We start from the raw sequence: 20,757 nt of genomic DNA on the forward strand, positions 1-20,757 counted from the left end.
TCTGTGAGATAGCCACAATCCAGATCTTATGGTGGCTTTTCTCTACAGTAGAGAGGGTGACCTGGACTGAACTGGAAAGGGCAGAGCAAGAGCACACCAGATGCTGCTCCATATACTGGGAGGTGAGGGCAGGGTTGGTTTCAGGGTTGGTCCACTGAGGGTTAGAGACACTATACCTACGAGATTTGGGTTTGAATTAATTCGACCGACTGAGTTGCTGATGCATGTGTAGGTTTTGCCAGCATACATCGTCTTGGAAAATGTGTTTATTCACTCTCTTTATGAGAGATGATAAAGTCTGACTGTTTAAATATAAAGTGGAATTCAGGATATGGTTAACACAGTTTAAAGACGCAGGGCAAACAACTAGCCAGGCAAAAATACATCTGCCTCGTAAGCTAACCTTGTGTCTTGATTGTTGGTCAGCGCAGGGGTTCAATAAACAAGACATTTTAAATGAGAAGGAATGACCTTTGAGTGAAATTACATGCTGGAATTTCTTTTTTGTTTTGAACAATGGGTACCAGACACAGGAACAGTGGACAGCGTGGTTTGTCGTTACAGGGAGGGCGTCACCAACTGTTTCCGAAACCCAGGCTGCACAGAGGTGCCGCTCAGATGGATAACCTGCTGCTTAGTAAAAAAATAAATTACAGAGCACATCTTTTTATATTTGTTTGTGAGAGGTGTAGCTATGTGTACATTTGGGCAGAACATATTTGCCCTGCTTCCAGTTTTTATGCTAATCACGCCTTGACTGCAGCACTGTGGTCAACACACAGACTCATATTGATCCTCTCACCTCACACTCCTAAAGGAAGCAGTATTTCTCAAAATGCTCGACTACTCCTTTAGATGGCATTGCTGCTCATATTAACTTTAGGTGTAGCTGATGACACCGTCTATGCCTCCGTTATATCAAATGTCCCCGGAAGCCATGGCAGTGTAACAGTGAGCTGGGGCGCACAATGTGAGCAGGAGGAGGAGGAGGATTCTGAAACTGAAGCAGATAAATGGAATTCAACCATCATTCATTATTTAAACCTGTGCTTTTCTCACTGTGCCGTGTCAAAATGCCTGCTCCAAAAAAAGAACTGGCACAACCTGAAATCTAGGACAAGGCCAGACAATGTAAACAGAAAGCAGACAGTTCAGTAATTACATACTGTTAACCGTTCATATTCAGTCAGCCCTTTCCACTAAATGAAAATATGGGTATGATCAGTAAAAAAAAACATGCACGGTAAAGTGTTCTCACAAGCTAAATTGATCTATTGTTTCCTCCTCTGCAGCAAGGTCAAAGGTCAAGCTGCACATGAGTACCAGTCTCCTTGTGTCGGCCTGGACTCTATGTGTTGCACAACATTTCCTAATATAGGACCTGGTCTAACTGAAGATGGACTCATTTGCTACAGATAATCACCAGAACACGTTGACTAGATCTACATATTTTGGTTACTATTACTTCTCTGTATTGCTGCTGTTTTTATCAATCAATCAATTGTACCGTCTCAAAAAAAGAAACAAAAAAAAAGAATATTTGTCAAAGTCAAACGTAAAGTATTCGACCACTTAAATCCCAAAAATGTTCAACAGACCATGACAGAAAACCAGTACGATGACTTTTATATTTTAGCTTGCTTCTCTGCACTGAATGTCATATCAAGTGTTCACTTCAAGGGAGTGTTGTACTGTTTACTCCACTTTGTTTGACAATGATTTAGGGTTTAGGGTATTACTTTAAGACTGTACACATAGAAACCAAACAAAATAAAACTACAGCAAAATCTTATGTCGTCAGAGCGAGCTCCTCTTACTACTACTTGCACGTTATACTCCGGTAATATACTGGACTATCCAAACAAATGATCATATCACTTCTTTCAACACTGAAAGGAAATAAAAACACTGAGTTTCACTTTAACTTCCCTGTTATTATCCTAACTGTAAGTAGCCTGTATCACTACGTACGAATGAACGTCATAAGTAGCTGATTTATAAATACTTTAGCCCATAGGGCGTTTTATCTTACTCCCACTCTACCCACAGTTGATTAACTCAGTTTAACAGATTACAGGTGACCTAGCAGGAAGACACTGGCATATTTCCATCTGAAATCCCCTTTTGTTAAACTGCTGATTCATCTCCCACTAGTTGTATAGGTATGTCCATGAAAATTGATTTATTCCTGATATAAAGCAGGCAAACTGTAAGCGGAGAATGGGTTTCATTAGAGCTGCTAACAGCTCTAACAGTTTCTTGAAAGTACAGGGCCCACAAAATCCTGACAGTGTATAAAGGGTTTAGGAGGTGTAAAACCAATGGCATTACAAGCCGTTAATAAGATGGCTGAATGTGCTGAGTTGCAAGTGAGCTTAAGGGTTAACAGGATGGGTCAGTGCCTGTCAAATCTATAAGATCCAGTCAAAGTCGTTAGTTACTTCTTATAAATCCTTACCCAAGACATATCAAATGTGTTGTTTTTTTTTGTTTTTTGGTTTCAGTGCTACCACAAACTATTTACCTCCATTGCACAGTTGCAGAATCAGGAATGAACAGACATTCTCCAAAGTTGGACAAATAAAACTAAACTTAACTTCTCAAACTTTTCAAAGCACATTAGCCCGACAACAGCATGTCAGAAAGAACATTTTTAATAGTTGAAATAAATACTCCATTACATGCATGGTCAAAACACTTGAAAATACTATGGGAAGTCTGGTAAATAGTGTAAAACCTATGGCACACACTCACAGCAGCTTTTTACCAATTAATAATTCACACGTTAAAAGAAACAAGCATTGAGACACTCATATCACTCTTTCCGATCTCACGAAGCACATGTAATCGAGCAGGTCAGCCAACCATAGGTTCACACAGCAAGGCTACATCCATCATCAAGGCTGGTGTTTTCACCGGAGCTGAAAACTGAGGTAAACTTCTCAGGTTTGAAAGCTGCTGTCTGTTGGTGAAAGTGGGCTGTCAGCTGAGCCTGGAGGAGGCTCAGAGCGGTCAAAGTGGTCCGCAAGGTTTGCGCCACATCCAGCGCGACACCAAACCCTGCAGTGGTTGTTTTAGTGCTCCTCCACGCTCCGCGCCACACTTCAGTCACAACAACAGACCCACGAGCAGCCTTCTTCTGATGTTACTCTGACTTCAAACCTGATGAACAGGGACAACCCAAGTGAGTCTCTTTGGTATGTCACAAATGACAGGGGGGGACTGGAGACTACGTTACCTCCTCCTAAACTAATTCACAGAATGAGAGTTGACTGGCGGCAGAGTCCTTGGAGAGGAGCGTTCTCTGAGTGCCTGAGTGAGCAGAGTGCAGCCGTCTGACACGGCACACGCCGAGTTACGCAGACGCTCCCGGTAGTCTGCCATTTTGGAGCTGCTCTCGGGATGCTGTGCAACATCCCTGAGGCCCTGAGTCAAGAGGACACAGGCAGAAACTACACTCATGGCCCCTCCTAACACTGCTGTCTGTACCCCTTTCCCTTCAGCTGAGATACTCGCAGCTCTTCCAAGAAACTGAGGCTCAGTGGCGAACCCGACCAGGGCGTTGACAGCCTGGACCAGAGCGGCACTGAAGAGAACGCATCGGTTCCTGGTCAGCTCGCTGGGCTGGGTTTTCACCTCTCTGACACACGCCAGGAAGGCGGTGCCACTCGTGCTCATGCTCTTGACGCTCAGTTTGAACTGCTCTTTCGCAAAGCGGTCTCTGGACCTCTCGCTGGCCAGCGACGAGATGTCCGTCAGAGTCTTGAGGTTGGTGGAGATGTTCTGAGAGAGCTCAAGCAGGAGCTGGGGGGTGACGTCAGGCAGGGGTGTGACTCGGAGGAGGCCGCAGCTCTGCTCCACTTCGTGTCGGCAGCGGGTCACCTTGTAGCGGTCCACCAGACCAGGCAGGCACGGCTGGGAGTTGGGGGTCTCCACAGCCGCCAGATAAGCAGCGTGAGCAGAGCACTCGGTCAGAGACACCACCAGGTCGGCCATCTCCAGGAGGCGGTCCCCCACCTCTGTGAAGCGGCCCATGTTGAGTTGGCTTTGAATGTCATGAGTGAGAATGGAGAGCTCTTTAGTCCTGGCGATGACCGTGTCGCGGCACTGGTCGAAGGTGTCGGCCACCGCCACGCCCTCAGAGGTCATGACTGGCCTGGTCTCGCTGGACAGCAGGAGGAGGTCGGCCACCAGCTGCATCTTGCCCTTACATGTGTCACAGACGGAGGAGAGCCGCTTCCTCTGCTGCAAACTGCCGCTGGGTGTGCTGCTCGATCCCTCGCTTGCTGATTTGCCAGAGCCACCACTAGCCATAATAATGAGGGGAGTTGGAGGAAGAGGGTCAAACTGCTCTTCTGGAGGGGTTCGGTTATTTATAGTATTTCGCTGCTTCGCTGCATTGTACTATTTAAGACATTTCCACAATAAGCCTCAACTTGCTGCTTTTTACAATCTCTTTAAATAACAACTGGCCAAATAGTCTTCCTTAAATTCCTTCAGTTATCCACTGTACATTATAGTAACACACAGGGCATGTATTCTCTATGTAAACATGGGAAGCGCAAAAACTCACTCACTGCATTTACTTACAACACCCCCATTGTTAATCCTCGTGTCTGTAAAGTATGTTAAAATAAGAGTCTAAACTATGATCTGGCATATTCCCAGAGGTTGTTAGTAAATTTACAAGGTAACACCCCACAATGTCTGAGTAATCGGTATAATAAGATATATATTCTTAATCTGAAAGTTAATTTAAATGCCCTGAACAACATAAACAATGTGGATTATTGTAGTTGTAGTCCTAGCTTCTCATGGAACAGAAGAATTCACAGGTTGCTGAATTAGAAACTAAATCACACACAGACTGCAGTGCCACCAAGGTGCCTTGTAAAGGGCAAAGTGCAGATTGAGAATTGTTAAAAATCACAAGCTCCTCATCACTTGAAACGTGAACACATCCCCAATTGGAATCACATCTGCTCAATAGCCTCTGTTCTATTTTAAAAACGTTAGATGTCTTTACTTGGGGTCTTTTAGGACTATTAAAACATCACCTCCAGGTTTAGTAGATACCTTTTTTTGAGTCTTTTTTTTTTTCCCCCTCCGCTTCACTATAATCAACAGGATATCATTTTGTGTCCACTCGCGTCAGAACAAGTAGCCTGAAAGAGCACCGAGATCTTGTCCGACTTGTTCCCGCTGAGGTCGACCTGCCTGGCGTACTCATGCTGGTTACAGACGGGGCACCACTCGGGCAGCTCTTCTGGACAGCTGGGAGATTCGGGTTTCCCTCCAGCACCATCATTTCACAAGTCCTCCCAAGTAAAATCCACCAATGACGCGACTGTCCGACAAACGCTAAATCCTCAGTCCACTTTCAACCTCTTCTTCTTCAAACAGAGCCCCGGGTTAGACGCTAGCAGTTGCTCCGGCCGCTTCGACTCCATATGCATCGTCCGTCAGTCCGCCCTCCACCCCCTCCTCCGCGTCTTAACTCGGGACTCGAGAGTGTGGAGCCCCGCATATCCTCTGTGGGGACTCACTTCTCATCTCCATCTCAGCCGTTTAGTTCATGAACCCGTAGCTCACTTGTTTCGGCAGCCTCCGCGATCCTGAAACGGTACACGTAACTCCGAGAAGTGGTCGCTATTCCCAGAGATTCAAAGCGGCGCTGCGCGCTCCCGCTACAGTACTATGAGGAAGCAGGGAGGGTGTGGTCGCGGCTGAACGGCTACTGGACTGAGCGAAGTTGTAGCAACGGAACAACACAAGTAGCCCTTCACTAAAAAAAAATGGACTTTCCACCGTGTCTGTGGACTGGTCGTTGTCTCGCTTCAACGAAGTCGCGAGGGAAGTCTTAAGTTATGCGACAGCCAAAGATTTCCGATGAGTTTCGCGATTGCTTTTACTTTCAGAACTGGCTGCTGCTGCTCTGCCATGAGACAACCCTGCTACATCAAGTCAGACTAGCTAGCTGATCAGACCGGAAGCTGGGGTATTCAAAAATAAAAGCAGAGCTTTTACGCCACAGATAGCGCTCCAGACCATGTGGGCCGATGAGGCCATGTCCTCGGCAGTTTTTAGCCATTTTTAGGATCACAGAGTCGCAGTCGGAACTCAATTTCTTTATATTACAGACTGATTAGCTGTATTTTGACGGTTTCTCTACGTAAAACATAGGCCTACTCCTATCAGCCCCATGAATGAACAATAAACCATATCTACAGCAGCATTTGGAAGACCTTCACGTTGAGAGCAAAAAATCTTATTCATACACATACTACACATACTTATCATTGAAATCAAAAGAATAAGTAAAAAGTAAAACAAATAATTATCACTATTGTCCCATAGTAGGCCTATACAATGTGTATCTTCACTGTACCTCTTTAGTACCACAGACTCTAACAAGGTGGTCACATTTGAAATGATCAGTCTTTCTTATAAGCACTATCAGAAAATCCTATTCCCACTTGTCCAATTGAATTGAATATAAATGCATATTATAAAGCATTCTTTAGTTTTACACTAACATGCTTTGAAAATGCGACAGAGGTTCAGTTCAGTTGGTTATGTGCCACGTCCAGAGATTTGAGGATCAAGCTGCAGAACGTATATAGATGGATTACCAAAGCATATGATTCAGGGTAGCTGAAAAATTGTTCTGCAAAAGCGAGGGGGGCACAACCTCTGCATGGCTCTGCCCAAGCTTGCAGTTAGAAATGTTAAGCCATGGACAGTATGGAGGAAATACTTTATTCTAGCAAGTTTCCATTCCTCTATAAAAATGCAAAACTAGATAATAATAAAAATAACATCGAGCCAAATAAATCTACTCATAAGCAGAGTGATCCTTTTCAAACAACTGGGCTATTATATTATATTATATTATATTAAATTATATTATATTGGCCTTTGAAATGCTGTATATTGAGAATTTCGCCTCTTAACACCATGTACTGAGGCAGAGTGCATATCACCCTGTGCCTGTGGTTTAATCTTAAAACCTTTATTTTGACAGCTGGCCGGATACTGACATGCACTATCGCGTTGACGTCGCTAACCGAAGCCCTAACGTGTCGCACGCTTGTAAACTGCCGGTGTTATCACGATCCAAAAACCCACATTCCAGCTTGATACAGTCAGTATAAAAGATAACCAAAAGATCGGTGGAAGTTCATTTTCTGAAGCCGCCTGCCTGGATCACACGTCTGTGTTTTGATACAGTGCACAAAAAGTCACTCATACGACTGACACTGACAACAGGGATTGAAAGACACGTGTCGTTCTCCCTGTTTGAACCACTTTGATCCTGTAAATCAGACTCATTCAATAATTATCCAGGATGTTGGTTGTGCTTATTTATTAGTGTGAGAACACAGCGAAGGAACAGCAAAAACGCAAACCATACGCACAACACATACACAACTTCATACTTGTATGTGTGGATTTTGAACATACGCTGTGCATACATTTACGTGAACATACTACATAAAGATGAGTGTACATTCTGAGGGTTTGAAACGTGAATCGTGTTACTCTTGAAAATAATGACGTTTGAGTAAAAATCCAATCGCGAAACGTAGATGAGGATGGTATCCAATCACAGCAGTTGATTGGATGAGCTACGGACAAGGGAACCAATCCATTTGTAGCGGGGGCGGGGTTTCACTCGGGAAGGGATCGGTGTGGGAGAATCACACAGTCAATGGGAGAATGAGATGGTGCCCCTCCAACTCTTTTAAGACACCAAAAGTGGACACCCACACTTTTCTGACATTCGAACAATGACATTTTAATTTGATTATTAAATCATCTGATATAGTTCACTTTAATATCTTCCACCATATATCTCTTTACACATCTGCTAGGGCTGAAACAACTGTTTAATTAAAACAATTAGCTGTATCAAATCTGTTTGGCTTAGTAGCCTTTATACTCATGTACAGAACAAATACCACACATTTGTACTAAGAGTGGCTGCACACCAGCCTGAACAACCGTCTTTTACCACCCTCTCTCAAAATGTCACAGTGATTTCACCTATAAACCCCAGCCAACATCACTAATCATGTGGTCACAAGCTGCTCTGTTGCACCTGCAGTCAGTGGTAACCACACTCAACAGTAATGTCAGGGGGTTCCTGGGAACACCCGCCTCACTTCAGCGTGCCGGTGGAAATATCATCCAGCGTTAGAAAAACAAGAATTTGCAGCACTTGAGGACGTACTACTTTTCATCAATGGGTCGAAAAATCACTGATTCTTCTGGTTTTGTTGTTTTCTCGAGCTGTGGTTTGATCCCACGGTCCCTTTTCTAAATGTGAGACTACTTCAGCGGAGTTAAAATAAACAATTCGATTAGTTGTTTATTCAGCTACATACTCAGATTTATCAGACAATCAGACAGAAAGATGCTGTGGATGTGTTTATTATTCTTGATATTTTTATTTTTTATATTTTCATTCTTCTCATATGTCACAGTGAATGGACTGTAAACCAGAAACTTGAATTTGGTTCATGAACTTGGTAGCTGTGTCTACAAAGTAGTGAGACCTGAATGTGCGTGTTAGTGAACTGTCAGTGAGAGAGACCTGCAGCTGCACAGGGCACTGTGCCATTGGGTGGAGTCAGTCAGAGAGGAAACAGCTCTACAGTTTGTGTCAGCGAGGCTGATCGCTATGGCTCAGTCAACTCTGCTTGCCTTCACAGAATTCTCTAACCTTGTGTCAGTGATAGAGCTACGTGTTAAGTGAGGGGGAATGATGCTTTACTAAATACTTCAATTACAACAACAAAAACAACAACAACAACAACAACTTGGACTGCACTCTTCTGGACAACTCAGATGTTGTTCTTGTAATCTGCTGGATCCCAGACACAATGTGAGGTGTTGGTCCCCAAATAGCTGCTCATCAGTCCCATGGGATCTTGACATAACTCACATCCGTATCTCTTGATCAGTAGCGTGTACATAGCTTGGATCATATTTCTACCACCAGGCCTGGGTCTTGCCTCCAAATCGATTCTCCCACGGTCTATTTCATGACAGATATAATCTGTGACTTTATTGTGAAACTCTCCCTCACGCAGCGCTACAGACACGGACGGCCTTTTACAGCTCAGACACGCCCCTCCCTCCCGTCTCGTGACCAGCAAAGTTCTCAGCCAATCAGAACGCACCATCTGTAAACATGGCGTCTGACTTCAGGTTGAGGTGTGTGGTTCTCCTGCTCTGCACAGGTTTGCTTTGTGTTCTAGCTTCCAGTAGCAAAGATGCTCCCAAGAAGAAGAAGAAGGACATCCGAGACTACAACGACGCGGACATGGCACGACTCCTGGAACAGTGGGAGGTACGTGTGTCTTTTCATTCAGCCAGACATCACACAGTAGCTGCTAGCCTAGCCGCTAGCTAAGTGTAGTTAACCCAACATTATCAGCACCATTCAACTCGTAAGACTCTTAAGAGAGGGAAAGTGTGTCATTAACTATTATCCTCGTCGTTGTACTGGTTTCTGACTCCTGGCTGATAACTATGGAGAGTGGTGTGTTAAAGCCAGCGGTAAACGTTAGCGTTGAACATGCTAGCTACTACAAGATGCTGCGTTCGTTCAAACATCTGTCAGTTTAATGCTAGGTTCAAAGTCAACAAAAGAAATACTGTATGTCGGAGTTTTTCCTATTATACACTCCCACAAGTCAGTCCCACAATTCCGTCATGTTGAGACACTGTCGGTATAAAAAGTCTGAACAACCCCAGTTCGATCAGCTGATTTTTGTGATGTTTAAATAGCCAGCGTTGACAAACATGTATTTTGAACTTTTCAACTTTTGCAATGCCACTGAAAATCAATGTAAGAGAAAAGACACGCAGGAGAAAATAAAGACCCCTGAACTCAGCTGAGGCACCCTGTGATTTGGTTGCAGCACTCAGTTTGTATGGACACGAGTCTATCAGCTTATAATAATAATAATAATACATTTTATTTAGAGAAGCGCCTTTCAAGGTACCCAAGGACACTGTACAAAGTAGGTATAGGCAAGGAACACAAAACACAAAACACCCCCAGACACACACAACAGTACACTGAGCACAAAGCTTGACACATCTTGCCATGAGTGGATAGTTTCCCTCTCATCTTTGCAAAAATGTTCCAGGTTTGTCAAATTGTGATGGCATCTCCGGTGCACAGCCCTCCATAGTTTGTCTATAAGACTGAGGCATGGGCTCAGACAGGACCATTCCAAAACATTATTTAGTTGATTATGATGCTTTGGATCCTTCTTATGCTCAAAGGTGAAAGTTGTCTTCACTTTTTTTCTAACTGAAGCCTGATGCATCCATGGCAAAATTGACTGGTTCATGGAGTTGTTAATGATTAACTCCATCTTCACTAAAACCCCAGTTCCAGCTGAAGAAAAGTAGATCTGAAACACGAGGCTGTGACTGTCATCGTTCACATTGACACCGTGTTCTTTTGGTCATGGGCTGGTTTGTTTTTGCCCCAAACATATCTTTTCCAAATTTTGGGAAGACAGTTCAATCTGGTCTGATCATGTCATAACACGTTTTCATGTATTAATGCAATTTTAGCCAGGTGGGACACATGTTTTCATCAGAAAAAGCCTGCTACCTACCTCATAGCCCAGACAGACCAGTCTTCCTCTTTGTCTTCTGATCAGTTTCTCAACTTATCTGTGTTCAATGGTACATCTAATCCTTCGGGAAAGTTTGTAGCGATACCTTTCAACAGTGAGGTCCTGGTGATCATTTGTCAGCTGTCGAGAAGATGTCAGAAAACTCTTTAAAGAACAGCTGATATGTATCTAGAGTTAGTCAGAGTCACTTAAGAAGAAGACATGTGTTCACTGTTTCACGTGATAACAGCCACATACCCAACTTCAACAGGGGACACACATGTACTTTATGTATTTAGGTTATTCTATGGTGTCTAATATTAATCTTTTTTTTTTCCTCTGAAATTTACTACATTTACATTTATTTATTTGTTACGTCCTATATGTATGTTGATGTATGGATGTGAGATTAACTGATTGTTCTGGTTTTTAAATGTGTTTTTAAAATGTGAAGACAATTGGGAATTGTGTGGAATTAAAAAAAAAAAAAAAAAACTAGCTACTATAATATTCCTTTAAATGTTGTTCGACACATTTACAATTATAGTACTTTGTAACATTGAACTATATAAGAGCATATAATGTATGAGATAGCAACAGTTTCAGTATGTCCTGACCATCTTAAACTCTCATGAATTTAGGAGGATGACGACATTGAGGAAGGTGACCTTCCTGAGCACAAACGATCTCCCCCTACCATCGATTTCTCCAAGGTGGACCCTTCCAAGCCGGAGGATCTCCTGAAGTTGTCCAAGAAAGGCAGGACTCTGATGGTTTTTGCTACAGTGTCAGGAGAGCCTACTGAGAAAGAGACGGAGGAAATCACAGCCCTGTGGCAGGGCAGCCTCTTCAATGCCAACTTTGATATTCAGAGGTAGTTACTCACTGAACCAGACCGTTGCGTAGCTGCTATTCAAGACGATAGATTTACTTCTTATCAGTATGGTTCTTCTCAAGTTTATGTGTGGAGGACTAGCTCATCAACTGCTCATCAAAATAAACATCCATTATGGTTGTACAGGAAAAATGCCTGGTTAGACTGTAGGAGTTCTTCCTGGTTGTGAAAACATATGAAGCATTGGTGTATTCTACACAAAGATCATGGTGACATCTGGTGGCTTGTAGAAATTCTAGCAGCTGTTGAAGACTAGAGCTGAACCACTGACACATCAAATTGGCCTCTGTTGGTTCACTCCCATAAACACCAGAGAGGGCTGTATGTCCAAGGTCCATTAACTAACATTTCTCTGACACTTCCTGCATATATTTCAGGAAGTTTTCGATCCGGTGGCCACACAGCATGTTCACACTATTTATTGATACTTTATCTATCCTTATTTTTTGGGACCCTCCAAAAATGTATTGTGACAGTGGTAAACTCTTCACACCCATCAGATCTTTTATTCCAGGAAACTCAGCTTCTCACAATGAATATTGTGTTTCTCAAGTCTTGTACCTTTATATACAAGCGATAGTAAGAGCCACTTAAAAGTGCTTGCACCCTTCAGAATTTTCTACTTCTGTGCATAAAAATGAGTTAAAACATCAGAGGATTTTCACCTGAAATTAGACAGACAAGCCAATCAAACAAATGAAATAAAAATGTTATACTTGTGCATTTATTTATTCAAGAAAATGAATCATTTGAACATCTGTGAGAAGTATGTAGACCCTTGTTTTCAGTATCAGTATGTGACCAGGTACTAAACGTTTCTGGTGAACGTCGGAGGAGGAATTTTAGGCAGAACAGAACCACTTTAGCTTTGAGATGTTGGTGGGTTTGCTCACATGAACTGCTTTCTTCAGGTCCCTCCACAACATTATTCTACTGGATAAATGTCCTTCTAAAGGACATTCATCCAAAACATTTATTAAGTTATTAAGTATCTTTAACCATTTTTCTTGCAGTATGACCCAGTTTCTTAAATTCAGCTCTGATCTGCTGATGTTTTTAGTCAATTTTATGCATTTTATTCAGAGGAGTGCAAATACATTTAATTGGCACTATGCAAAACACAATTGAGAAAGAAAAGTTTTTTTGTTTTTTTTTTAACATTACACAAGCTGTAGTCTGTTGTAGTAAACAGTTCCTGGATTTATGTCCGTTTCCCCCCGCAGGTTTGTGGTTGGCTCCAACAGGGTGATCTTCATGCTGCGGGACGGTAGCTTCGCCTGGGAGGTCAAAGACTTCCTTGTGTCCCAGGAACGCTGTGCAGAGGTTACTGTGGAGGGACAGGTGTTTCCAGGAAAGGCTGCCAAGAAGGACGATGCCAAGCATAAGCAGCAGAATGACACCAAGAAGAAGAGCAAGAAGAAGACGGAAACCAAGAAGCCTGACTTGGAGGGAAACCGTGCTAGCCACCCCAAACACGAGCTGTGATGAAAGTAAACTGAGGGGAGGATGAGGAGGCACTGGTCAAATATAGTCTCTGACTGAATATCAGCAGACATGCTTATACTCAAGGCTGTTCTGTGAGCAATAAACTGGTGAGAGACTGCACAACCACTTGGGGGTTTGGAGTCAATGGTAGAGTGACCTAAGGAGTCCTGTTGTGTGCATTAACTATGCCTGCTCAGCCGGAGTCATCACTCAGTGATTTGCTGTCTTTACTGCTCCGTCACTGGAACATGTTGCAGTGAAACGTCCATTCTTGAAATCATCTGGCTCTGTCAGAGGAGTAACAGACTGATTAATTAAAATCAATTGTGTTTGTACTGTCTTATTTTTTGTAATCAGATGGTCACAAAATGAAAGCCGATACATAATAATGTTGTAAGGTACTCAAAGTAAACATTCTTGTTTTGTTTCTTTTATGTTTGTGCCAAGATCCATGTATGGAACAGGAATATGTGTGTTGTTTTTTTGTTTTTTTTATTTCCTGGTACAGGCATGGAGTTATTCACCAGACTTTCCGGTCCCAGTCAATGATCAACTTTGTTCACGTACAGCAGCAAGATTTAGTAAACAGCACCTACATCCTCTGTTTGATTTTTCACTAAATATAAAAATAAAGATTTTTTGTAATCACTGAGATGTCTATCATTACTGGGGTTTGATGTCTTTTGATCTCCAGTATGAAAACAGCATTTCTCATTCTGCTGATCTTCATTTCATGAAGTGAAGTGAACTTAATACACAACTCTCATTCATTTCAATTCAATTAAGTTTTATTTATATAACGTCAATAAGAATTGTGTCTCAAGTGTCTCAAGACGCTTTACAAAATCTGGTCTGAAACCTGGCCTGAAACCCCCAGAGCAAACATGAAGGTGGCAGTGGTAAGGAAAAACTCCCTTTTAACAGGAAGAAACCTTGAGCAGAACCCAGCTCATATGAAGGGACCCATCTGCCTAAGGCCAGCCGGGTGGAGACAGAAAAGAGAGGATAGGAGGAACGAGATAAACATATATCTGTCATAGATACATACATCTGCCTAAAACGTATATGTGGAATCTGATGATGATACAAATACAACATATAGCTGATGATGTTACATCATCGGGGGAGAGGGACACACAGCAGTTAACATGCTATACAGTAGTAGCACAGAATTGCATGACTAGTAATAGACAAGAAATTAGATAAGAAATTAGAGGACATGAGCTCAGTGCCAGACAAAAGAAATGAGAGGATAGGAGCTTGGTATGAGATAGAAGAGAGTATACATGTGCTCAGTGTATCGTCCCCCAGCAGCATAGGCCTATAGCAGCATAACTAAGGGATGGTTCAGTCCAGCCCTAACTATAAGCTTGATCAAAAAGGAAAGTCTTATGCCTGACCTTAAAAGGAGAGAAGGTGTCTGCTTCCTGAACCCAAACTGGGAGCTGGATCCACAGGAGAGGAGCTCCGATTCTACTTTTTGAAATTCTAGGAATCACAAGTAGGCCTGCACTTTGAGATCGAAGTGAGCTGTTGGGATGATATGGTACAATGAGGTCTTTAAGATATGATAGAGCTGGCCTTTAAGGGCCTTGTATGTAAGGAGGAGGATTTTAAATTATAGATATTAGAGGGAGCCAATGAAGCTAAAACTGGAGTAATATGCTAATTCCTGCCCAATGCTCTTGCTGTGGCATTTTGAATCAATCGGAGGCTTTTTAAAGAGCATTTTGGACAGGCAGACAGCAATGAATTACAGTAATCCAGCCTGGAAGACACAAATGCATAAACTAGTTTTTCAGTATTACTCTGAGACAGGATGTTCCTAATTTTGACAACATCTCGCAGGTGAAAGAAGGCAGTCCTGGTCACTTGCTTTATGTGCAAATTAAAGGACATATCCTCATTAAATATAACACAGTAGTACTGTTTTATCTGAGTTTAAAAGTAGAAAATTATAGGTCATCCAAGCCTTTATGTCTTTAAGGCATGCTTGGCGCTTAAGCAGCTGATTCGTTTCATCTGGTTTCATGGATAAATATAGCTGGGTGTCATCTGCGTAGCAATGGAAGTTTATGCCACGTGCAACAATAGTATTGCCTAAGGGAAGTATATATATAATGTGAAGAGTATTAGTCCTAGCACAGAACCCTGAGGAACTCCATAACTTACTTTTGTATAAGCAGAAGATAGGATTCAAACCAGTCTAATGCAATTTCTTTAATCTTGATCTCACTTTCAAGTCTCTGTAGTAAAATATTGTGACCAATAGTGTCAAATGCGTCTGTCTTGCTGTGTTAGCCCTGCGATAGACTGGCGACCTGTCCAGGGTGTACCCCGCCTCTCGCCCGATGAGAGCTGGGATAGGCTCCAGCAGACGCCGCGACCCTTCACAGGACAAGCGGTTACAGAAGATGAAGAAGAAGTGTCAAATGCAGCACTAAGATCTAGCAGAACAAGTATGGAGACAAGTCCAATGTCTGAAGCCATGAGGAGATCGTTGGTAACCAGAACTCTTCAAACAAACTATTCCTGTTTAAATGGTCACACAACTGACTAGCAACAACTTTTTCTAGAATTTTAGAAATAAAGGGAAGGTTGGAAATTGGTCTACAGTTGGCTAAAACATCTAGGTCTAGAGTAGGTTTGTTAAGTAAATGTTAACTTTTTTTCCCAGACTCAGCTATATATTAACATGAGAGCATGGACCTATGATATACACTCATATTTTTAGCTATTTTACAGTGTTCTGTAAATTACACCCTTATTTCAAACACATAGCCTTGCAATTTAAGGGTTGACCAACAGGGGGCAGAGGAGTATATTTGATGTGTATGAAGAGACTAAATGTATCCCATAATAAACAGAACATGTGGTGTTTTTAATTAACAGTGTAGACAAGTAGCAAGATTTGTCTCATACACTATATACACTGATCAGGCATAACATTATGACCACCTTCATAATATTGTTTAGGTCTCCCTTGTGCCTCCAAAACAGTTGTGACTCACCAGTCTTGCTTTTCTACACTGAAACACTACACATGTTCTGTTCTGTTTATCATGGGAACTATTAACTATTTTCATGCACATCAAACATGCTCCTCTGCAAACCAAACCAAAATACTCATGCATGTTGCTTTGTTTCTCTAAGTATGGACACTGGCATTCAGACAAACTTTTTATCATTCTTTATTTCTGTACAAAAATTCTTAAAGAAATCCAATGTCATGGCGTTTCATCACTTTACAAGTCCAAGCCACATATACAACACTGTACCAAGAGTCATATGCATGTATGCAGCAAGTGTTAAAATGTAGCTATAATGGTTTGTGTGTCTTACATACAGAATACATACAGTACATTAATAACATTACAACTCAAAAGATGTCCCTTGTAGATTTGGATCAACTGTGTCTGTACAATAAATAAGTATAAAATATATCTCTTAGCAATCTGCGGATTTTTAAAAACACATGAAACATACAAAACACTAAAATTACTGCTACAACCTCCGAAAAAAGACCAGCTATTTCGGCAAAGGGAATGAGAATCCTTTTCTTTCTTTCTTTTTTTTTTTTTCGTGAGATTGGAACAGAGATTTCTCCGTCATTTTGAAATGGGGAAATTGCACATTAAAAAACTCACTGATTAAACATTCAGCACATTTGATTAGATTTTTTTTTTTTTAGTTATTTGGGGGTAGGGGGCATCTTGCTGGTGCATTCCAAAACACAGACAGATGAATCACATCAACTTCACAACATCAAGTGAATGAGCTCTTGGAATGAAACAAAGGAAGTTAACCACTGCTCGACTGCTTGGGACGCAAAAAAAGGAATGTTTTTTGTTTTTTTTCTCATGTCTTGTCTTTTCTGTCTTTAAACAGTTTAGTCAAACAAAGGGGGACAGTAAAATCACTCAACTTCTACATCTGTCACATATCACAGACACCTGGATGGGAAGGATGCTCACATTACACATGCGTTTGAATAGCTGGCTCACACTTTCTTAGTATTTGCTCCCATCATTGACAGGCATTGCATTTTCACCATAAACTGCCACATCACATCACATACTGCCACTGTAAAATGTGAAAGTGAATGAGCTAAAATCTCAGGTTCTAAACGACTGGCCAGACCAGTGTCAGAGGAATTACAAATTTTACACTTTTATACACTGTAGTAGCAATTACTGTATATTCCCAGCGCTCCGTGCCACTGCAGAAAAATCTAAAACTAAAAGAAATGACAGATGGCTAACTGTACAAAATAACCCGGTGCATTTGCCTGTTTAGACTATTTAGATTAGATGAATCTAAAAAGGTTGTAGTTTGTTTTGTGGATCATTGCAGAGATGTAGTGTACATTTACAGTCTTTTAACATCCATCAGTGGTTATTTTGCATCTTGTGCTTTTTATTTCTTATATTTTTGTTGCTGGCCCAAGCAACCTCCTGACCTGGCATGTCTGTTCACTAATCCGTCCATCCCATCCATGTTTGATTTTTGTTTAAAACATGACATATATGTATTTTAATTTAGTTCATCAGCTGTCTTTAGTGCATCAAACATTTATCTTGAAGAACTACCTAACTGAAAAGCATGGCCATTCAAGATTTTGAAGATTTGCTAATTACAACTTAATCTGGGACGCATTCGGTTTTGCTCATAATGTAAAAAATAATTTCACATTGGGCATTGTATGATTACAATTATCAGAAGGTTAGTAAGATTATTAATGTGTAACTATATAACAGACTCTGCTTCTGGCTGGACAAAAAACTCCAACTGAGATGTATTTACATCTCACTGTGGAACCAAGCAGGAGGGGCTCAGCGTCTGAACCCTGTACTATTTAGTATTCGTACGTTGTTCTTTATTGCACAGCCCCAGTTACACCAAGCGTAGAAGCAGCATGAAACTTCTTGTAGCTATTCAGCAAGGAGTCACTAACGAATGCAACTATACAACATTCGGAAACTGTTCAGCTGCTATGCAAATAATTGGTTGCCTGCCACTCAGCTGGCAATGTGGAGAACACCTGGGTGGATACGGAGCCCACGTAATGGCACCCATGTCTCGACATAATTGCCTAAACCACACAAAATAGCTCTCCTACACAATCTACTTTCAGGAGAATTTTCCTCAGTTTTCCTATCCTAGAGTGAGTTGCTGTTTCTATTTCTGGCTGGTTTGTTATGGTTCTTGAAGGGAATTATTTGACCAGGTTTTGGATCTGGAGGTATTTCAGGCACGTCCAGCAGTGAAGAGACAAGAAAGGCTTGACAAAAATCTTATTTCATCCTTTTCCTTCCAACTTAAAGTTATAAGGTAAAGAGTCACAGTTGTCTGTATTACTGACTGACACCTAAACACTCCTCTCTTGGAATGGAAAACACCCACTGGTGGGAGAAGAACTAACTCCTAATTTCTGTGTTCTATACTGATGATGCAGCCCCATTATTGCCATTGGGGCAGGGCACATGAAGCAGGCTCCAAAGTGCTCGCCGAACGATCGAACAGCATCTAAAGCGTCACTGGAAACCTCCTTGCTCCTGTCTCACATCTCTGTCTATCAGTGTCGTCTATGGATTCAGAATGCATCAACAACGTGTGCAATGAAATGTGGAACATTTTCACTAAACTCTTTATCTCTCTTCGGCTTTTTGTGTGTACGAGTTCAAGATCAAACAGTGAGCCATTATTCCTGTCTGCATGGAGATCACATCTCACCCGTCTCAGTAAGGGCAAGCCTTTCAATGCACATTCATGTTCATTTGCTTTGAAACTGTCCTATAAACTAGATCACTATAAAGATAGCTGACCTAACAGCACTGTCCAACTGCATCATCTAGCAGGTATCAACATTTTTGCTTTGGATGTACTCGAGTAAACCAATAGAGAGGTTTGTTAGAGGACGAACTGCATACAAAACTTTAATCTCCCCAAGGTGTCTAGTATAAGATTTTTGGTCGTGTCAGAAAACTCACAACCGTGTCTGTTAACATGAAACAAAGTTAATATCCAATAGTCCAATAGTGATTGTTAGCTGACCAAAATCCATGGTTGCGTTGACTAATAAGCTAACTTTGTGTTAACATAGCAATGGTGTTAATGATGCAATGGCAGAGTTCTACCAGAAACGGAAACAATCAGTAATGTCTGTGGAGGCAGCCATACTTCTGCAAGCGCATTTGGTTGTTCTGTAGCACTGTCGCCAAAGAGCTGAGGACCTCCAATGTGGCCATCAGAGGGCACGTTGTCATCTTTAAGCCCTCTACTGATGGTAGTTCATCAAGTGCAGCGCTGGCCCCGGGAGAGGGTCTTCACCTTTTCAACGTACCTAATCACATCATTCTTTCTCACCGTCTAACCTAGAATAAATACCTCGACCAATGTCTCGGAGCAACTGACTCTGCAGTGCTGGCAGTGTGCATGTTTGTGTACTGTATGAGTGAGTGTCGGTGTGCGGCTGCATTTTTCAAAGGGTGTGTATCAGTCTCTGGGGGCTACATAGTCACTTGGCTGCCCTTCTTACTGCCTGATACTCATAGCTTCATCTTGTGGACCACAGGAACGGGCAAGACCTGATGGATCTTGGCTCGGTCGACACCCACCTCCAGATGGACCCAGTCAGGGTGGAAGGAGCCCTTGAAGCCCACAAATGCCAGTTTATCTGCAGAGAGACCACAAGACATTAAAGTAAGAGAAATCATCTGAGCACCAGGATGGACTCTTTTGGATCATACAGTATGATTTGTACGTCATAGGATTTATGGGCTCATTATTGTAAATTGATTTACAGTTTACATTTTTATAAACTTTTGGAGAACTTTACACTAAGAGGGTGTAATGAGACTGTATTCAAACACATATACTTTAATATGGAGTTGGTCCCCCTTTTATAACAGCTTCCACTCTTCTTGGAAGGCTTTCCAGAAGATTTTGGAGTGTTTCTGTGGGAATGTGTGTCCATTGATTCTGCAGAGCATATATGAGGTCATATGCTGATGTTGGACGAGAAGGCATGGCTAGTAATCTTTGTTTCACTTCAAACCAAAGGTTCTCAGTGTGGTTGAGGTCAGGGCTCAGTGTGGGCCAGTCAAGTTCTTCCATAACGAACACATCGAAGCATGTCTTTATAGTCCCTGCTTTGTGCTTAGTCATTCACAGTCATGTTGGAATAGAAAGGGGCCTTCCCCTAACTGTTGCCACGAAGTTGGAAGCATAGCATTGTCCAAAATGTCTTGGCACGCTGAAGCATTAGGATCATTAAGCCCTTCATTGGAAATAAGGGGGCTAGCGCAAACCCTGAAAAACAACCCCACTATACTATTATCCGTCCTCCACCAAACTTCACAATTGGTACAGTGCAGTCAGGCTGGTAACGTTCTCCTGGCATTCGCCGAACCCAGACTTGCCCATTTGACCCCCAAACAGAGAAACGTGATTCATTATTCCACAGAATAAAATTAATCACACTCTGTGATTTCACGCTTTTTTGGAAAAAATGGACCACTTATACAAGAAATGACTGTTAATTCCCCCTGTTGCAAATGAATCAGTGGTCTCATCAACCTACCCAGTGATCATGGTCGGCTGTTATCCACTCCAACCTGAATGAACAATTCTCCAACCTGCCTATGATACCTTTTATGTTCAATCATTATAGCAGCTAACTCACCTGAGATAGAACAACTGCTGCCACTAACCATTTTCTTTATATTCATTATGAAA

At 42.0% G+C, this 20,757-nt stretch overlaps 3 protein-coding genes across 4 annotated transcripts in view; 1 reads left to right on the top strand and 2 right to left on the bottom strand.

The window, feature by feature from the left end:
• Nucleotides 1-2,638: 2,638 nt before the first annotated feature.
• On the bottom strand, nt 2,639-5,959 carry tlnrd1 (talin rod domain containing 1). Its single transcript, XM_084541053.1, has one exon. It carries the CDS (start codon nt 4,312-4,314, stop codon nt 3,250-3,252), a length of 1,065 nt encoding a protein of 354 aa, XP_084397179.1. The 5' UTR covers nt 4,315-5,959; the 3' UTR covers nt 2,639-3,249.
• A 3,237-nt stretch (nt 5,960-9,196) lies between these two features.
• mesd (mesoderm development LRP chaperone) lies at nt 9,197-13,669 on the top strand (the record flags this gene model as incomplete). Its single annotated transcript, XM_084541821.1, has 3 exons — nt 9,197-9,355; nt 11,282-11,514; nt 12,759-13,669. The coding sequence occupies 3 exons, from the start codon at nt 9,197-9,199 to the stop codon at nt 13,018-13,020; spliced, it is 654 nt and encodes a 217-aa protein (XP_084397947.1). The 3' UTR covers nt 13,021-13,669.
• A 2,124-nt stretch (nt 13,670-15,793) lies between these two features.
• The window catches only part of cemip (cell migration inducing hyaluronidase 1), a 131,108-nt gene continuing 126,144 nt past the window's right edge, over nt 15,794-20,757 (bottom strand). For both annotated transcript variants that reach the window (XM_084541268.1, XM_084541267.1), the window contains one exon: nt 15,794-19,696. In XM_084541268.1, coding sequence (XP_084397394.1) covers nt 19,569-19,696 — 128 coding nt within the window. In that variant the 3' untranslated portion in view covers nt 15,794-19,568. The remainder of the gene's footprint in view (nt 19,697-20,757) is intronic.

Source organism: Chelon labrosus (assembly GCF_963514085.1).
Source record: "Chelon labrosus genome assembly, chromosome: 3".
Lineage (NCBI taxonomy): Eukaryota > Metazoa > Chordata > Actinopteri > Mugiliformes > Mugilidae > Chelon > Chelon labrosus.